This window comes from Oryctolagus cuniculus, chromosome 3 (assembly GCF_964237555.1).
Source record: "Oryctolagus cuniculus chromosome 3, mOryCun1.1, whole genome shotgun sequence".
Taxonomy (NCBI): domain Eukaryota; kingdom Metazoa; phylum Chordata; class Mammalia; order Lagomorpha; family Leporidae; genus Oryctolagus; species Oryctolagus cuniculus.
This window is the reverse complement of record NC_091434.1, coordinates 62116452-62136509: the sequence shown is the minus strand read 5'-3', so window position 1 is coordinate 62136509 and position 20058 is coordinate 62116452. Positions and strand designations below refer to the sequence as shown.

The 20058-nt window shown below is 42.5% G+C and overlaps 1 protein-coding gene across 5 annotated transcripts in view; it reads right to left on the bottom strand.

The window, feature by feature from the left end:
- The window catches only part of CCDC141 (coiled-coil domain containing 141), a 202846-nt gene that overhangs the window by 113514 nt on the left and 69274 nt on the right, over positions 1–20058 (bottom strand). For all 5 annotated transcript variants that reach the window (XM_070070578.1, XM_070070581.1, XM_070070582.1 and 2 more), the window contains one exon: positions 9718–9834. In XM_070070578.1, coding sequence (XP_069926679.1) covers positions 9718–9834 — 117 coding nt within the window. The remainder of the gene's footprint in view (positions 1–9717; positions 9835–20058) is intronic.

Below are 20058 nucleotides of genomic sequence, written 5' to 3'. Positions count from 1 at the left end.
GGAAGCAATCTGACCTGTTTCTCAGTGTGCCCGTCCCAACCCTCAACCACATGAGCTGGGTGGAGTTCAACCCAGGGAACTAGGTCTTGAAACAAAGCACGATCCAGAGTCTAATCAGTGGAGGTTCTCCCAAGGGGTGCACGCTCCTAAGTGTGTCTGCGGTGTGAGGCCAACTATTCGTGCTCATGGCCACTTCCCCCTACTCACCCAGAAAGGACCAGTCAAAACAGTGCTGACCATAATCCCAAAAAATCCAACTCCAAACACCATAATCCCTCATGTTAAAATAATGAAAGGTCAAAAATCCCAAGTCTAAAATCCCCCAAAATTAAAATAGCACATGCTGAAATCCTGAAAGCCCAAATCCCTCAAATTGCAATCATATTGGAGGAAAAAATGCATATAAGAGGGGTGGGAAGCCAAATCCAGAGCAGGAAAGAAGAGATAAGTTGTGCGTAGGACATCTGCATCACATTAGGCAGAACAAGCCCCTAGAAGCCCAGAAAGGGCTCATTTGGGGTGTCTGAGTGTGCTTCCAGGGAAGGTGAGCGATCAATCAGAGCACGGGCAGAAGGCTGATAAGTCTCCGCGGAGACCTGGGGGACACAATTCCCTTCCAATGCCTCGGGCGTCAGGGCTGTAGGCTCACAGGCCTCTGGACTCCAGGATTTGCACCTGCAGCACCCCGGATCCCCAGGATACAGGCCGAGGGCTGAGAATCTCACCGCCGGCTTCTTCAACAAATGGAGAGCTACCCTTCTCGTCTAGCTGCATTGACGAAGGTAAAATTTGTCAAGATCTCTGTTCTTAGAGCAGCTGCAGATGCAGTGGTGAACCGGTTATCCTGGTTTTTGATCAAAGTTGTCAAGACTGAGGTATTCCAGATGACTGCAGTTAGAAAGCTGAGGGCACACAATCACCAAGCATGGTGATGTGAGTTTACACGGTTCACGTTTTGATGTATTTCTTTACTAATACGATCCGTCTGTCTGTAATGTTACACTCATGTGGTTGTTGTTAGTATACTTGAGTGTTTATGCTTGAGAAAATATGTTATCGTGTTATTTTATTGTTGAAAGCGGCCTGTGAAGTGTTGTTTTCATGTTTTTAAAATACATCTCCTTTTAAAAATGTAAACAAGTCAGACATAGAAATACAAATATTACATGTTCTCCCTTATATGTGGGAGCTAAATTTAAAAAAGAAAAAAAATTGGCAAAACAAAAGAAATGCCTGTGTGTGTAAGTATTGCTGCAAATATACTTTTGTCAAATTTTCTTTTATATCTCTGTCAAACCAATGTTTAAATATGATATACAACTACAGTTTTAATGATCTGTGATTACTGTAAAATTTACTGAATATGAGTGAGACAGACATGTTTTTATTTAATTATTGTTTATATCCCTCACTTGTGTTCCTGCTGAAGGGGAGTCATTTTACTTGTTGAACTCTTTATTTAGTGAAGCATTAAGCATTTGACATTATTGTAAATTAAAAATGTTAACTCAAAAATTTAAAAAGAAGGATGCAGGGAGGGAGAAAAAGAAGTTTCATTATACTTTCGGAATTGTATCTATGAACTATATGGAATCTGTTTTCCTTGTGTTAATACCACATCAACGTGAGAAGTGTGTTGTAGTAATTGCGATGCATTTGCTTGGACCCTGAGAAGCAAATGTATTAATAAATTCCTTTCAAAAATTATAATGCAAATAAATATCTTTTAATTTGTTAAATTATTTTTTCCAAAATTATATTTCCAAGATGTTGATCTTTCAGGATTTCAACATTTAGGATTATGGATTTGGGCTTGGATCCTTTGAGATTCTGGCCAATCCTAAATTAGAATATCAACTCTTATATCGCCTTCCCTGCCAACACAAACCCCTTGCCAGTCAATGTTGTTGATATCCCAAGGGAGTAAAAACTCACTGGGCAAAACAATATTTGATCAGCACAAGCAACATACTGAAATACCCAACTCAGGGAAAGCAAAATTGATCCAGTGGACAGGCAAGAAATTTAATATACAAATAAAGTATAGCTTAGCATGTGAGGATGAACAGTAAATAGGAGGAGTAGAAAAGCTATGAAGGGCTTGAGCGTGGAGAGTGTGATGGCTGCAGGGAACACCTGGCAGGAGGGCCAGATGGCAAAGGGGGAAGTGGGAGATCAGGGGTCAGGAAGGATAAAGAACGGGGAGAAGTTCGCAGTCACGAAGCATCAGCGCAGAGCGTCCACACTGCCTTGCGGCAGGCAGGGACCTTCTCCTCCAGGAAGAAACAACACACTGAGTCAAGACAAAAATGGAAGAGGCTTTCGAGCAGGGGTCTTCCGGGGCCAGCGGGGAGGAGGGGGCTTTCTGAGAAATGCCACACGCAGCCGGGTCAACGGTGGCGACGCAGGTGCACGCAGGTGTGACTTCGTGTGATGGCTGTGTCAGCAGTGCTGTAGCGCTACGATATCCAATCAAAAGTTGCATAACTGAATCCGTATTACATTGCAGGTATCTGGGGAGTGAATCAGTCATGGGAGCTTGTGCACGCTCTCTGTCTCTGTCAATTAAGTAAATAAAAAAGTTTAGAAAAAAGTGGAGGCTGGCGTTGTGGTGTGGCAGTGAAAGCCATCACCTACAATGTACTGGTTCCCGTCCTGACCACTGCACTTCTGATCCAGCTCTCTGCTGTGGCCTGGGAAAGCAGCAGAGGATGGCCCCAGTGCTTGGGCCCCTGCACCCACGTGGGAGACCTAAAGAAGCCCCTGGCTCCTGGCTCCAGCCTGGCACAGCTCCAGCTGTTGTGGCCATTTAGGCAGTGAACCAGTGGATGGAAACTCTGTTACTCTGCTTTTCAAATAAGTTAAAACTAACTAAATCAGCAACAAAAAAGTAAGTCTGAGGGGCACAAAATTGTTTTAAAAGATAACAGGTGGCTGAAAGGAGGCTAAGTGATCATCCAAAGCCACCCAGGAACTGGGAAGGAAAACTCGGTGAATGTTTGTTCTTCATGGCCAAAGGTCCTAATATACAGGTGTTCACCAAACCCCCTTTTCACACGGTGCACCCTCTTAGGTGCGGGGGCCACAGAGGTGAGCAGGGCACAGTCTCTACTTTTCAGCAGTGCCGCTGTTTCCTCCAGTCCAGCCCCATTGCTTGTAGCCGGCTCTGGAAGGGTGCTTTTAACTCACAGTGCTTAAGTTGTTTTTTTGAAAATTTGGTCTTGAGGATTCTGTAGATCAAGTTTCTCTGCCTCAGTTCCTAAGCACAGCTTGACTTGAAAATGAGCTGAACACATTCAGCTGCTGCATGGGGTCCCGGGCAGTGCAGGACTCCAAAGGAAGCAGACAGACGTGTCTGGAACACAGGGTGTTTATCCGGAATTAGTCCCTTTTATACAATATTTGTTTGGATATTAGGTGACTTAAATTCTTTGTAAAATAAAATGTGTACAACTGTAACGTGAATTCCATACATATAATGGAGGGTTTTTCAGCTAAAGGATATTACACAGGAAAATACTTAGGATCAATTTTTTTTAAAATCTTGTTTTTAAAGGTTTATTTTTTTATTTGAAAGATAGAGTTACAGAGAGTGAACCATCTTCTGGTTTACTCCCCAAAGGAACACAACAGCCAGAGCCAGACCAGGCTAAAGTCAGGGGCTTCTTCCAGGTCTCCCACATGGGTGCAGAGGCCCAAGGACTTGGGCCATCTTCTATTGCTTTCCCAGGCCACAGCAGAGAGCTTCATCAGAAGTGGAGGAACAGGGACTCAAACCAGTGCCCAAATGGGATGCCGGGATCACAGGAGGTAACTAAACCTACACCACAACGTCAACCCCAATTATGGTAAACTTTTAAATGTAGTTGGAAAACATGACTTGAGCACTGTGTGTTTCTAAGGTTGTGTGCAGAAAGATTGAGGAGGAATGTGAAAAAGTAATTACAATGCTTATCTTCTGGTTGAGGGATTAGCATATATTTTCACTGTAGCTCTGAAATTTTCTAAGGCATACTTTATATAATAAAAAGTATGCTATTAAAAATTTATTTCTGGGGCCAGTGTTATGGCAGTGGGTTAAGCTGCTACCTGCAACGCCAGCATCCCATGTGAGAGCCAGTTCAAGTCCCAGCTGTTCCAATTCTGATCCAACTCCTTGCTAATGTGCCTGGCAAAGTACTGAAAGATGCTTCAAGTATTTGGGCCCCTTCGACTCATGTGGGAGACCCAGATGGAGTTCCTAGCTCCTGGATTTGGCCTGGCCCAGCCTCAGCCATTGCGGCCATTTGGGGAGTGGGCCAGTGGTTGGAAGATTGTTCTTTGTCTCTCCCTCTATGTAACTCTGCCTTTCAAATAAATAGTTTTAAAAATTATTTCTGGCCGGCGCCACGGCTCACTAGGCTAATCCTCCGTCTTGCGGTGCTAGCACACCGGGTTCTAGTCCCGGTCGGGGCACTGGATTCTGTCCCGGTTGCCCCTCTTCCAGGCCAGCTCTCTGCTGTGGCCCGGGAGTGCAGTGGAGGATGGCCCAAGTGCTTGGGCCCTGCACCCGCACAGGAGACCAGGATAACCACCTGGCTCCTGCCATTGGATCGGCGTGGTGCACCGGCCACGGCGGCCACTGGAGGGTGAACCAACGGCAAAGGAAGACCTTTCTCTCTGTCTCTCTCTCTCTCACTGTCCACTCTGCCTGTCAAAAAAATAAAAAATAAATTAAAAAAATATTTCTAAGCAGGAAAAGGGGGAAAAAAACCTAACTGAAACATGAACCAAAAACATTAACAGACACATCACCAAAGGAGATATGCAGGCAAATAAGTATGTAAAAAATGGTCCAGGTCATATGTCATCAGGAAATACAATTGAAACAGTGAGATACCACTATAGAACTATAAGAATGGCTACAATCCAGAACACTGGCAATGCCAAAAGCTGGCAAGGCTGTTAAAGAACAGGAAGCTTCATTCATTGTCTGGGGAATGCAAAATAGTAGTCACTTTGGAAGGAAGTTCATGATTTCTAACAAAATTAAACATCCCCTAACCACATGATACAGCAGTTGAACTCCTTGGTATTTACTCAGATGAACTGAAAACTTATGTCCACACAATAGTCTGCACATGGATGTTTGTAACAACTTTAGTCTTACTTGCCAAGACTTGGAAGCCAACTACATATTCTTCAGTAAGTGAATAGATGAATAAAGTGGTATATCTGGACAATGGAATATGGTTCAGCATTGAATATAAATGAACTCTCAAGCTGTAAAAAGACATGGGAAAACTGAAATGCATATTACTAAGTGAAAGAAACCAATCTAAGGGCCGGCGCTGTGGTGCAGCGGGTTAACGCCCTGGCCTGCAGCGCCAGCATCCCATATGGGCGCCAGTTCAAGACCCAGCTGTGCCTCTTCCATTCCAGCTCTTTGCTATGACCTGGGAAAGCAGTAGAAGATGGCCTAAGTCCTTGGGCCCCTGCACCCACATGGGAGACCCGGAAGAAGCTCCTGTCTCCTGGCTTCGAATCTGCGCAGCTCCGGCCATTGTGGTCAATTGGGGAGTGAACCATTGGATGGAAGACCTCTCTCCCTCTCCCTCTCTCTCTCTCTCTATGTAACTCTGACTTTCAAGTAAATAAAATAAATCTTTTTTTTTTTGATTTTTTTTAACTTTTATTTAATGAATATACGTTTCCAAAGTACGAATAATGGATTACTATGGCTTCCCCCCCATACCGTCCCTCCCACCCACAACCCTCCCCTTTCCCACTCCCTCTCCCCTTCCATTCACATCAAGATTCATTTTCGATTATCTTAATATACAGAAGATCAGCTTAGTATACATTAAGTAAGGATTTCAACAGTTTGCTCCCACACAGAAACATAAAGTGAAAAATAATAGATGATTTTTTTTAATGATGATGAAATCAGATCAGACCTATTGTCATGTTTAATCCCAGTGAGAGTCAAGTTGGGAGTTGATAGTTTCTTTTCTTTTCTTTTCTTTTTTTTTTTTTTTTTTTTTTTTACAGAGGATCAGTTTAGTATGCATTAAGTAAAGATTTCAACGGTTTGCACCCCCATAGAAACACAAAGTGAAATATATTATTTGAGTACTCGTTATAGCATTAAATCTCAATGCACAGCACATTAAGGACAGAGATCCTACATGAGGAGTAAGTGCACAGTGACTCCTGTTGTTGACTTCACCAATTGACACTCCTGTCTATGGCATCAGTAATCTCCCTATGCTCCAGTCATGAGTTTCCAAGGCTATGGAAGCCCCTTGAGTTCTCCGACTCTTATCTTGTTTAGACAAGGTCATAGTCAAAGTGGAGGTTCTCTCCTCCCTTCAGAGAAAGGTACCTCCTTCTTTGAAGACCTGTTCTTTCCACTGAGATCTCACTCACAGAGATCTTTTGCCAGAGTGTCTTGGCTTTCCATGCCTGAAATACTCTCATGGGCTTTTCAGCCAGATCTGAATGCCTTTAGGGCTGATTCTGAGGCCAGAGTGCTATTTAGGGCATCTGCCATTCTATGAGTCTGCTGAGTATCTCACTTCCCATGTTGGATCACTCTCCCCTTTATTTATTCTATCAGTTAGTGTTAGCAGGTACTAGACTTGCTTATGTGCTCCCTTTGACTCTTAGTCCTTTCATTATGATCAATTGTGAACTGAAATTGATCACTTGGACTAGTGAGATGGCATTGGTACATGCCACCTTGATGGGATTAAATTGGAGTCCCCTGGTATGTTTCTAACTCTACCATTTGGGGCAAGTCAGCTTGAGCATGTCCCAAATTATATATCTCTTCCCTCTCTTATTCCTACTCTTATGTTTAACAGGGATCACATTTCAGTTAAATTTCAACACTTAAGAATAACTGTGTATTAATTACAGAATTAAATCAGTCATATTAAGTAGAACAGACAAAAAAACTACTAAGAGGGATAATGTATTAAGTTGTTCATTAACAGTCAGGGCTATGCTGATCAAGTTACCGTTTCCCATAGTGTCCCTGTGACAACTGACTGAACACCAAAAAGGAAACTTGTTGAAGTGAAAGGGACACTATGGGAAACGGTGACTTGATCAGCATAGCCCTGACTGTTAATGAACAACTTAATAAAATAAATCTTTAAAAACAAAGAAACAAATCTGAAAAGACTGCACACTGTGTGTTTCCAACTAAATGACAGGGTGGAAGAGGTAAAGCCAGGGAGACAGTAAGAAGATTCATGGTTGCCAGGAGTTGAGGGAGGGAGGGAGGGAAGAACATGCAAAGCCCAGAGGACCTTCAAGGCGGTGAAATTATTCTGGATGAGACTGTAATGAGGAATACAGGTCATCAAGCATTTGCACAAACCCATGGGCCGTGCTACAACTCCCACAGACTGCGTGACGAGGATCTGTCAGCGTAGAATGATCCATTGCAACTGATGCTCCACATTCCTGCAGGCTGCTGATAATGGGGGAGGCCATGTGTGGGTGCAGGAGGAATTATGGGAAATTTCTATACCTCCTGTTCAGTTTCTCTGACAACCTAAAACCACTCTAAAAATAGCCACTAAAAATTCTTCCTTCCATGCCTTATGTTTGCAACTTAAGATAAATAATGGAAAGAATATTGATATGGTTTTCCAGTTAAACCCATCACAGGGTCAAATATGAACTATAAACTATGACAGCAACTGTGCCCCGCTAGAGCTGAGGCCATCCACTAAAAATTATTCTACCTGACCACTCCCAGGGCTGTAAGAAACCTTAACAACTCCACACTTCCAAGGAATACGCCCAGGGCATGTCTAAATTACGTGAATATTCCACTTTTGCTTGTTCTCTTCAAAGGAATCAGCCATTTTATGCAACTCCTATGGACATAGTTCATCCAGTGCACAACTGGATGCTTTGATCTCACAGATAAAACTTGAGTTTCCTAGTCAAAGAATAACTGCGCCACAACTTCAATAAAAACAAAAAACCTCCTAAATTGATAAGCCAAATGACGAATTATTTCAAAAACATGAAAAATGAGTGATCAGCCACGACTGGATCGACAGTCTTTTGGAACTGTACCTTCTGCCAGTTAAATATTCAAAACGCTTTTAATACCTATGACACATGACAGTGTTCCAATAGGAGCGGGAAACAGAAACAAAACAGAAAATGCCATGAACCTTCCAAGGAGACTGAAATAAGTGCAGTCTGCTGCCTCCCTGCCAAGTGCCAACTCCCACCCTCCCACACTCGTGAATATTTGGTTCATCTTCCTTATTTTCAATGGTTGTCCAATAGTATTGACCTGGTGTTGTCCAAGCTTCCAGCCACCAACCCTACAGGACATACTGTGGGGAGCAACTGGGAGCAACTCGGACTAGACTAAGTTACTGGAATTAAGACTTATTCTATGCATCTGCTCTCCCACAATATGGCGCTGAGAAGGGAGAAACAGCTTCTACGCAGCTGCCTCCAGTTCAACCAATAAGCAGCAGGACCTGTTCCTGATTGGAGGAGAGCAGCATACTTGGCATGTGGGTAGCAGAGTTGGGATTGGCGGAAGAGGACTATAAAGGAGGAGAGAGACAACATGCACCAGGAACATCTAAGGGGAACATCTATCTGAAGGAACACCTGTGCAGCCCCCGAGAGAGCAGGCCGGCGGTGTGCCGCTCCCCCGCGGAAGTGGGGAAAGTGGCCAGGGGGAACCGCCCTTCCACGGAGGTGGAAGGGACAGTAGCCAACCCGGGAAGAACCAGCAGCAAACCCGGGGAGGGCCGAGCAGACAAAAGAACAGCGCAGGGTCCTGTGTCGTTCCTCCATGAAGACGGGGAGCGACACATACGAAGTCCTCTAAATCTTGATGGCGATCAAAGTGTTCAGTGCTCACTGCCTCGACTCTGAGGAACTTTTGTTTTCTCTCCAGAGCACGAGGACAGAACTGTGGAAAGCATGTTGAGGGAACGGCTGAACAATAAGCCACAATGGAGAGAGCAGGCCTTGCAACCTGGCTGCACTGTTCAGCTTCTTTTCGGCACTTGATAGTTCCATTTTTGCACATGCCACACACCTACTAGCGGTTACCCAGCTGCCAGCCATTACTTCCTGCAAAACTGAGAAACTTGAAGCAAATCGAAAACTAGGGAGATATAAATAAGAACAGCAATCTCATCGTCCCCAGCGATCGTAAAACTGATAGTGTGTTCTCAGTTTAGTATACAAAAAGATTTTTTTAGAAAGCTAGGAAAAATTTACTCTGAAAGTGTTATGTTTTATGGACCTGGACCCTGGAATTAGACAAAATCTAGAACAGTAGAACAGAATTCGAACTCTGCTGGTAGTAAATACTACCTTAGTTAAATTCACTGTAGCTTGGAAGCCTCTGTTTTGTTTATCTGCAGCCATTGATAAAACAAGGAAAATGATGCCTACCACTTAGGGCTTCTGTGAAAATCTAGACAAAGCACCTCATGTATTTATTATAGTGCCTGTCACATAGTAACTATTCAGAAAACATGGTTATTTTTGTGGAAACTGCTGTTTATTATTATGCTGGAAGCATTGGCAGTAGTATTATGGAATCCTATCAGGATCTTTTCTACGTAAATAGTGGGAAAATCAAACACAAGTTTTTGTTGTTATTGTTCGCTGAATTGCTCACAGATGCATATTCACGAGAAGTCCATGCATTTTCCAACTATTTCTTAATGTGTATCTTACCTTTGCTTTTATGATCAGTTCCTCATGCTTGCGAATTAGCTCCTCATTGTCTGAAAGTGATGAACCTAGACTTTGTTCCTGTAAATCTCTTATGGTTTTCTGAAACCAACAAGTAACCTAGGTAAGAAACAAAAAGAGACAAAATGTAAATGGTCAATGGTAAGTGACCAAAAATTCAGGAATAGTCTCTCAGTTTTTCAAAACCTAAGCTACTTTAATTTCTTTTTATATAAATAAATCTCACATATTAAATGTATTCTTTTATTTTTCATTTCAACCTCCACATGCAAAAGAGAAAAAAATTTAGACCAGAAAAGCATAAAAATGAGTTATCTGCTCAGTATATTATATGAAATGAAGAAAATAATTCAAAATCTTCTAACAAAGAACTAAAATATATCCAGCAGTCTATACACTGTGCATTCTTTTTTTAAAAAAAAAAAAGATTTTTTATTTATTTATTTGACAGGTAGAGTTACAGACAGTGAGAGGGAGAAACAGATAGAAATGTCTTCCCTCTGTTGGTTCACACCCCAGATGGTCGTCACGGCCGGCACGCTGCGCCAATCCAAAGCCAGGAGCCAGGTGCTTCCTCCTGGTCTCCCATGCGGGTGCAGGTGCCCAAGCATTTGGGTCATCCTCCACTGCCCTCCCAGGCCACAGCAGAGAGCTGGACTGGAAGAGGAGCAACCAGGACTAGAACCCGGCGCCCATTTGGGATGCCGGCGCCACAAGCAGAGGATTAGCCAGGTGAGCACGGTGCTGGTCCCCCACACCATGCATTCTTTTAAAACATGTCCTATTTCCTGGACACAAACATGAATCTGAGTATAGTTCTATAGACTCATGTGATATTAAACAGAATTATATTTTCTATTATAACAATGCAAAGAGACAATGCAAAGGTATGTACTTTGCTATAATTGCTGGGAATCTACTCAGAAAATAAAAGGATAAGTTATTAAAATTGCATGGATAACTGCTCAAGGGCATGACTCACACTCACAGATTTGAGTGACAATACATTCCACCCACAATGGTTTTTATTTATTTATTTATTTATTTATTTTTAATTTTTTTTTGACAGGCAGAGTGGACAGTGAGAGAGAGAGAGACAGAGAGAAAGGTCTTCCTTTTTGCCGTTGGTTCACCCTACAATGGCCGCCGCGGCTGGCACGTTGCAGCAGGCGCACCGCGCTGATCCGATAGCAGGAGCCAGGTACTTATCCTGGTCTCCCATGGGGTGCAGGGCCCAAGCACTTGGGCCATCCTCCACTGCACTCCCTGGCCACAGCAGAGAGCTGGCCTGGAAGAGGGGCAACCAGGACAGAATCCAGCACCCCGACCGGGACTAGAACCCGGTGTGCCTGCACCGCAAGGCGGAGGATTAGCCTAGTGAGCCATGGCACCAGCTCCACCCACAGTGTTTTAAAACAACAAATTGCAAAAAGCTTGAAAGAAATCACACATTTTAAAGAGATGCTATAACTTGACATGGGACTCTTCATTGCAGATTCCATATCCAAATTAAGACAGGGAGTTATATTCTCAAATATTGTATAGCACATTGCCTTCAGAATCATTTCACAGCTATTGATTCTTACGAAACTAATCTAGATGGTCTGCCTGTTGCTTTTTGGATATCACCTTTATTTTTCTCAACAACTCTATAACAAGTTGATGATATCATCACAGTAGAGAGGAGGTAATTGAGTTTTGGAGGGGCTATGCAGCCTATCCAGGGCCATATAGAAAGTGGTAGACATGGGATTTATCCCCACATCTACAGGATTCTAACACCCATGCTCTTCCCACTATGTCCTGCTACCATGTCTGAGTACTCCAAAGTCTTGCAGCCCTGTTGGCAGAGGCAGTAACTTAAAACCTGAGAAATGCCCATCCGAAATGATGAGCTTATGCCAAAACTGACGAATTGTCTCTCTCCACCCTATGTGGTCCGCCCTGCAATAGCTTCAGAGTTTTTCTGAAGTCCCCTAACATGGGGAAATGTGTGAAGCAGGTGGCTAGGAAGGAATCTAAGTTAGATCTTAAGTTGCTTACAATAAATGCATACCACATCTCACACACGCACACACACACACACACACACACACTACAGAAGTTAGAGGCTCACTAAGATTAGAGGATACCACAGGGCTGATATCACAAAGTTGACTAAGATAAACATATCCATATCACTCTTAGCTTTGCTAGTATGAATTAGCAGTAAGAAGAGCAAGCTTTCTGCTAACTAGAGGCCATTGCCAATCAGCATGTTAGCCCACCATCAGTGCAAAGAACAGAACAATGGTGACTATGCACCATTTCACTTTCCTGTGGCAGGCAAGTCACTGTCTTTAGAATTTTTGGTAATGCATGCAACATACACAAATTATAAAGCCAATCCTCTTACTTAGAGTATTTAGGTATTGACAATTATTTAAAGATAGTGTATTTTTCTGGTATCCCAATTAGAACTAGGTGATATATAATAGCACCTACAGAGAGTGCTTATCAAGCAGTATAACATTTTTGATTAATTTATGTAATTTTTTAAAAGATTTATTTTATTTATTTGAAAGTCAGAGTTACACACAGAGAGAGAGAGAGGAGAGGCACAGAGAGAGAGAGAGAGAGAGAGAGAGGTCTTCCATCTGCTGGCTCACTCCCCAATTGGTCGCAATGGCCGGAGCTGCGCTGATCCGAAACCAGGAGCCTCTTCTGGGTCTCCCACAGGGCTGCAGGGGACCAAGGACTTGGGCCATCTTCTACTGCTTTCCCAGGCCAGAGCAGAGAGCTGGATCGGAAGTGGAGCAGTTGGGTCTTGAACCAGCTCCTATATGGGATGCCAGTGCTTCAGGCCAGGGTATTAACCCACTGCACCACAGTGCCAGCCCCCTAATTTATGTAATTTTTTAAAACAGCAATTTCTCACAAGTAATGCAGAGTACCCATATTAAAGCATAACTAGAGGAATTATTTAAGGGTTTCCTTCAATTAAAGTGGATCGTGAATACAGCTACATTTCCGAGATAGTGTATTAAATACTGGGAGTGTCTTATTTATTCTTAACTAAAGTGGGAGACCTAGAAATCTCAAGAATGCTTTAATAGGGGAAGTTAATACAGAATCCAAGTGAAAGAAAAATGAGTACCAACAGGTGTTCACTAATCTCTAAAAACAGGTGAGAAACCTGAACCCACAGATGATCCTATTAAATTCTGTGAGTCAAAAACTCGTCATCTAACATATGCTCATGGTGATGAAAACAGGGAAGGACTGAGTCGTTTTGATTTTTAAATGACCACTGACCTCATCTCCTGGATTTGTCTGATACACAATCAACCCCCAATGGATACTATTCCTGTAAGGTAAGCTATTCCCTAAAAGAGAATGTAGTTCAAGAACCATGGTATTCAGCATATCCTGTTCACCTCTCTGTTAAAGCATGTGGAGTCTCCAGAGCCACACACTTTTACTACCAAATTCACCCTGAAAAGAAACATGAAAACAAGTCGGTGTAAGACTCAGAGTATGCAGATCATTCTGAGGGTGTTACATCTCGTCAGGAGGCATTCACACACAGGAGCAGCCCCGCAGATCAGATTTACCATAGATGGTGTGGGATGCACACAAAATAGGCTCTCGGAGTTCTTCTGATGCTAAGTCAGACACCTTAAATAACCAAGAGCATGCAGCCATAATATTCTGCCACCCAGTAAATCAGTCACTGCATCCGCAAGCAGCTACCACAGACAGCTGCACAGATATTCTAAGCATACTTTTTAAGAAGCTTTTAAATTATATCAGCTGCCGTCCAAAAGCCTGAGTGAGAAGTACAGTAAGAAATGTAGCAGGACATTTCAGTAACACGGTCTCTGCAAAAGGATGAAAATAAGAGCAGTGGTTTGATAGGGATGTGGAAAGGAAGAAAGACCAAAAACCATTCAAAGCATGCACTGGGAATTGCTTCACTGCGCAATGGCGCATTTAAGTGGGAAGTGAACATTTTTCTTCTAACCAGTCCCTACCTTTCAACTTGACTTACACAATGTGCTCATGGTCACACCATCAGTTTGATCTGACATTCTAACTACTAAGTGCCCAGAGAAGGTAGAACTAAGGTAGGGAAGTGGGATAGATCTTTTTCTTGGGGAAAGAGGATGGAGGTCACACCTAACAGAGGGTGATTAGAGAAAGAGAAAGGAAAGTCAGCAGAGAAGCAATTGAGGACATTCAGTAAAAACCCAGAGTTGCCTTGAAAGTTCCAGAAGAATCTCAGGAAAATTCTCTCAAATGCTATAGACCTGTACTGTCCAATATTGCAGCCACTAACTACCCAGGGCCATGTGTACTTGGAATTTGACTAGTCCAAACTGAATTGGGCTCTAAGCATAAAGCACACAGCAGAGCTCATACAGTTAGTATAAAAGGAAGTGAAAGTGAGACTGGCACTGTCATGTAGCAGGTAAAGCCACCACCTGCAGCGCAGGGATCCTATGTGGGCACCAGTTCTAGTCCTGGCTGCTCTACCTCCAATCCAGCTCTCTGCTCTGGCCTGGGAAAGCAGTAGAAGATGGCCCAAGTCCTTGGGCCCCTGCATCCATGTGGGAGACCCAGAAGCAGCTCCTGGCTCCTGGATTTGGATCAGTTCAACTCCGGCCGTTGTAGCCAATTAAGGAGTGAACCAAGAGATGGAAGACCTCCCCCTCTCCCCCTCGTCCCCTCTCCCCCTCTCTCCCTGTCTCTCTGACTCTCCTTCTCTCTGTGCAACTCTTTCAAATAAATAACTAAATCTTAAAAAAAAAAAAAAGAAATAAAAGTGTCTCAATAAGAAGGTTAGAATAGATTACCTGCTGAAATAATCCTTTAGCTGTGTTAGGTTAAACAAGATTTTTTTTCACTTTTTATGGAGTTTTTTAAACTTTTTAAATATTTTTTTTACTTTTTTAATGGGCTACAATATGAAATCACATAGCTGGTTTGCATTATATTTTCATGTATTGGTTCTGCTATTCAAGTATGTGTACATACTTGATGTTTACAACATCTTTATTAAATGTGGATTTATGGACTGAGTTTTAATTCAGGACAATCTAAAATGGTGAATTCAGGAGTATAGTAAAAGGAATTACAAACTAGGGAGCCCTGGTGGACCAGTGAGTGGAACGAGAGGATGTAGAACTGGTGGCCCTTTCAAAGAAGTTCACTGGCTGAGTCCATTGGCTAAGGATAGGATGATAGCTTTAGAGAAAGCAGAGGTAACGAAGGGATACCCCCCACAACACCTTCCTTTTCTTCATCTGATTAGACAAGACTGGTACGGTTCTTGCAGGTACCGGGAACTCAAGATGCACAAGTTAGATGCAGAACATCCAGAAAGACTGAAGAGATTAGCCATGGCCTAGTTTGAGCTTTGGGCTCCCCACTCCCATCCAGCACCCCTGCTAGGAGACAAGAGGGGAGGAAGAAGTGAAAGCCCACCCTTCACAGAGAGCCAGCAGGTACTCTTCTAGGCAGTAGACAATGCTACCTCATCCAATTGTTACGACCTCCTGTCATGGAGACACTTGCACTTTTCAACACATGAGGAAAATGAGACGCAGACAGGTTACACAATTTGCCCAGACTCACAAACTCATTCAGAGGAAAGTGCCATGAATGGGACAGAAATGCCATGGTCAGAACTCATGCTTCCCTACCCAGATTTTTCCTTCCCGTCATCTCCATATGCAGAGCAAAGCATCCTGAGAAGAGAGGTAATTCTTATTAGTTTGTATTCTTAAAGTAGAAACCAAAATGCAAGGCTATGGTTATAGAAACCTAATTCTACCTTGTAACCAGGCCCTATGTCCAGCGGTGGTGGCTCCATGGAAATACTTCTTGAGAGTGGATAATAGATGCCCGGGTCAGACCCATCAGAGAGAATGCCTGAGAGGAACAGGGCAGCTGGGGGCAGAGGTTGTGGCAAGCATGGGCAGAATCCCAGTCCCCAGGTGATACGTGCTAAAGACGGGACTAACATGAGGAAAGCAAGCAATAAAATATGCTCTCTAATGGTCAAGGATAAACAACTCAGGGGGCAAAAAGGTGAACTTCTGCTGCAGCCCCAAGCCATGTAACCGAATGCCAAAAAGCACCACAGGCTCTCTTTCTGCAATTTGTTCTGCAATCTGAGTTGGGATCTTATTTTCTGATCTTTATTTAAAACCACGTTGCAGGAGCCAAGCTAAGAGCAAGCAATCCAAAACACCCGAACAGAAATGCTTCAGGGATGATGATGATTTCTTCAAAGTTCTTTTGTTTTCTTTTCCACTTGCAGAACACATCTCGCCAAATAACCAATTACTAGTAGGGACCAAAAAAGAAAAAAATACGGGGCAGGGGGAGGTGAAGGCAACTGTTGTTTATATATTCTTAGCTGGAGAATTTTTGATGGGGAAACTTCCAATTTCCAAAAATACACACATATGAATATTTTCAATTAGAGTTGATGTTCACAGATGCCAGTTCTAATGTCTCCTTTGATTTGGAAGTCATGTTAGTCTTATAACAACTTCAGCTCCCAAAAGATTTAGAGATTTTTTTTCACTTTTTTATAGCATAGAAGTCTGGTTTTTATTCTGCATTAGGCAACCCAGTGAAATGTGCTGTGTCTTAACTGAACAGTCACCAGACTTCAAATATCCATTTGCACCACTGGGTGCTAACATACAGAAGTGGGAGAAAAGCTGATGCTTACACTAGAGGACTTAAAATAGAGAAGAAAAGAATAAGTCCTGCTAAAAATGTGGATTGGGTTTCTCTTTTTATACATATTGTAGGGAGGCGGTGTTGAGGCACAGTGGGTCACCGTCTGACTCCGGCATCCCATATGTGTGCCAGTTGGTGTCCAGGCTGCTCCACTTCTGATTCAGCTTTCCTACTAATGGTGTGAGAATGGCAGCAGAAGATGGCTTCAGTGCTTGGGCTCCTGCCACCCATGTGGAAGACCTGAGTGAGCCCCTGGCTCCTGGCTTTAGCCTGGCCCACCCCTGGCACGTGCAGCCATCTGAGGACTGAACCCACAGATGGAAGACTGTATGTGTGTGTGTGTGTGTGTGTCTTTCCCTCTCTCTGTAACTGACTTTCAAATAAATGAATCTTTTAGAAAACAGATATATTTAAAGATTGATCTAATTTTTGATCTGCTATTGCATTATTCTCAAGATTCCAGGAGGCAAATATTCACACTTTCCTATAGAATTTGGGAGCCCTCTGTGAATTACTGAAGTCAACTGGAAGGTTGTATCAGATCTTAGATTCTCTGTTGATGGGTAACAGAAAAGCAAGAATATATATTTTTTGTTATAAGGCAAAATTTATTTCCTAAATGGCTTCACAGATAATCTTTCTCCATGTCTAGACTTACGTTATATATTTAATTATTCTTTTTTCTGTCAATGTGTAATTTCACTTCTCACATGTATATTTCAAGAAAAATGCCAGAGGGATTCCTCCCTTCCCAACACTGCTGTCAACTCCCATGTGACTTTAGGTGGACTCTTTACTTCCAACTATGTAATGATGGAGAGGTGTTTAGCTCCATGGAAACCCAGGACAGCAGCCATCACTGAACCTGTTCTATTTCTAGCATAACTTTTGACTCACTGGAAGCAATTCCTTCAGCAGTGGTAGTCTTCTCAACAAAAAAGAAACAGAGCTTCACTCAGTGTCTTGGCAATGTGCTCTCGTGCCAAAGATAGATCTAAGGCATAGGTCTGCCAAAGTAACATAGAGTTCTACCCTAAATGATCTAGAACCAATTATACTCCCATTGGTAAGGAGGGGAGTGCATTCTAGGGGTACCTGTAGGGCAAAGTTTGATATTTTCACATTACCATGCCAGTTCTTAGCTCATGCAGTTTAATAGTCTTTATACAGAATCTTTGGCCCAAGCCCCTGGTTGATTGGAGAAGAAATAAGAGCTAGAACCTACTGTATAAATAACTGCTAAAATTTTAGAATGATTTTATGTCTTTAAAGCATGCCATTCATTTTGTTTATTTGGGAATCTTCCTATAAAATGTATTAAAATTGTATGGGCCTTTGGCTGGTCTTTGGAGACTGTGGTGATGAGGGAAGAGGAGTTTTGGATAGTGACATTGTTGAAGAGGAGAGGAAAGGAAAGCCAACAATCTCCAGCAAAAGGAGCAAAAGAACAAAAGAGCATATGGAGGTGGGAGGAAGTGCAGAGGCATCCCAGGGACTCAGTAGAAAATTTAAGCAGCAGCAGCTAAATTTTGAATTATTATTTATTTATTTTTATTTTATTTGAAAGGCCAAGAAAAAGAGACAGAGACAGAGATCTATCTTCCATTTAGAGAGAGAAAAAGAGAGAGAGAGAGAATTTCCATTCACTGGTTCACCCCTAAATGCTCATAAGAGCCAGGATTGGATCTGGCCATGGTCGGGATCTGGAACTCAATATGAGTTTCTCACATGGGTGGTAGAAATCCAAGTACTTGAGCCATCGCCTGCTGCCTCCCAGGGTGTGCTTTTTGCAGGAAGCTGGAATCAGCAGCAGAACCTGGACATGGACCCAGGCACTCTGATGTGAAATGCAGGCATCCCAAGCAGTAACTTCACTGCTGTGTCAAACACCAGCCTCAGGGAACAGCTGATTTTGTCACACAGAGGGTGTGATACATACAGAGCCTTTCCCAGAGGCCACACTCACTCCTTCTGAGAATCCATTTAGTTATAGCACGTGTCTCATATCCCCCTTAGCAACTGATTTAGAGGCTTGCCAAAATGAAGGTAAGTCACCAGTTCAATTGAACAGTCTTCAAAAAAGTGACAAACTAAATTTAATGAAAAAGTAGTCAACTATAATAAATATAAATGAGCTAAAGAATGACAAAAGTTGTGGGGGAGAAAATGGATTTTTAGCCTTATCCTATAGATAAAGCTGATATTTTGAGTAAACTAGGTTGAATACCAAGGCATGAATGGCATTTATTCCTCCTCCACATCAGAAAATTTTGGAAAGCTAGCATTATCAGTGCTTTGGAAAATTGGTGTGGGGATCCAACCAATAAGCAGGACTTCATGTGCTGTGATTATCTAGGAAAGCTCAGAGACTGGTATGTTGTGACATGACCTGATGAACATTTGAACACATTCTGAGTGCTTACCAGAAAGCCAAGCATTTTTTTTTATACTTGAGAAGTCTTCAAAAAGTTCTTGGAAGAAGTATAATTTTAAAAAACCATTCAGGATATCAAAAAAAATTTTTTGCACTGAAATAAACTTACCTTTTCATTTCATTTTCTATGAACTTTTAAAAGTAACTTCATATATAATCTTAGTTATTTTTGCAAAAAAGAATACCATAGGTAGATACTATTATTATCCCCATTTTACAGAAAAAGGAATTGAGTCACAGAAGCCAACAAACCTACCTAAAGCCTCCTAGCTAGTAAATATACAGGTTGGAAGTACTATCCATGCCATCTACACCAGAGTCCCTCTATAACCAACGTGTGACCTTCAATGCCACAGACAGAAGCAGTGGTTATTAGCATGCATGTAATTAGAAGTGATGTCCACTTTTAAAGTCACGTGTTTCTTTGATAAAAACAGTAAGATACGTTATATCTACTGCCATAATGCTTTCGAGAGAATTCTAATTAAAAAATTAAATTTTGTGACAAATTTTAACCTGAGTGGTTCGAAAGTCATTTACATCTCTAACTGGACTGAACTATTAGATACCAACATGACCAAAATAATTCAGCCTTACTTTGGTCTTATGTAAGACAGTGTTTAAAAGATTAATGTTGTGGTGTTTTTGTTTTTGTTTTTTTTTTTTTTTTTTTTGACAGGCAGAGTTAGACAATGAGAGAGAGAGAGAAAGTCTTCCTTCCGCTGGTTCACTCCCCTAATGGCTGCCATGGCCGGTGCTGCGCCGATCTGAAGCCAGGAGCCAGGTGCTTCCTTCTGGTCTCCCATGCGGGTGCAGGGACCCAAGCACCTGGACCATCCTCCACTGCCCTTCGTGGCCACAGCAGAGAGCTGGACTGGAAGAGGAGTAACTGGGACAGAACCCGGTGCCCCAACCGGGACTAGAACCCGGGGTGCCAGTGCCATAGGTGGAGGATTAGCCAAATGAGCCATGGCACCGGCCAAAAAGCTTAATATTAACACTTTGTATGTTTTCTCTTATGAGTACTAATTTAAGATTTAAGCTGGCCAACCATTCAAATTCTAAACCCTAGTTAGAAGGTGGCATCATATACACAATATTACACACACATGCACACACACAATTTTATAGATACCCACTAGGTATAAGATGGG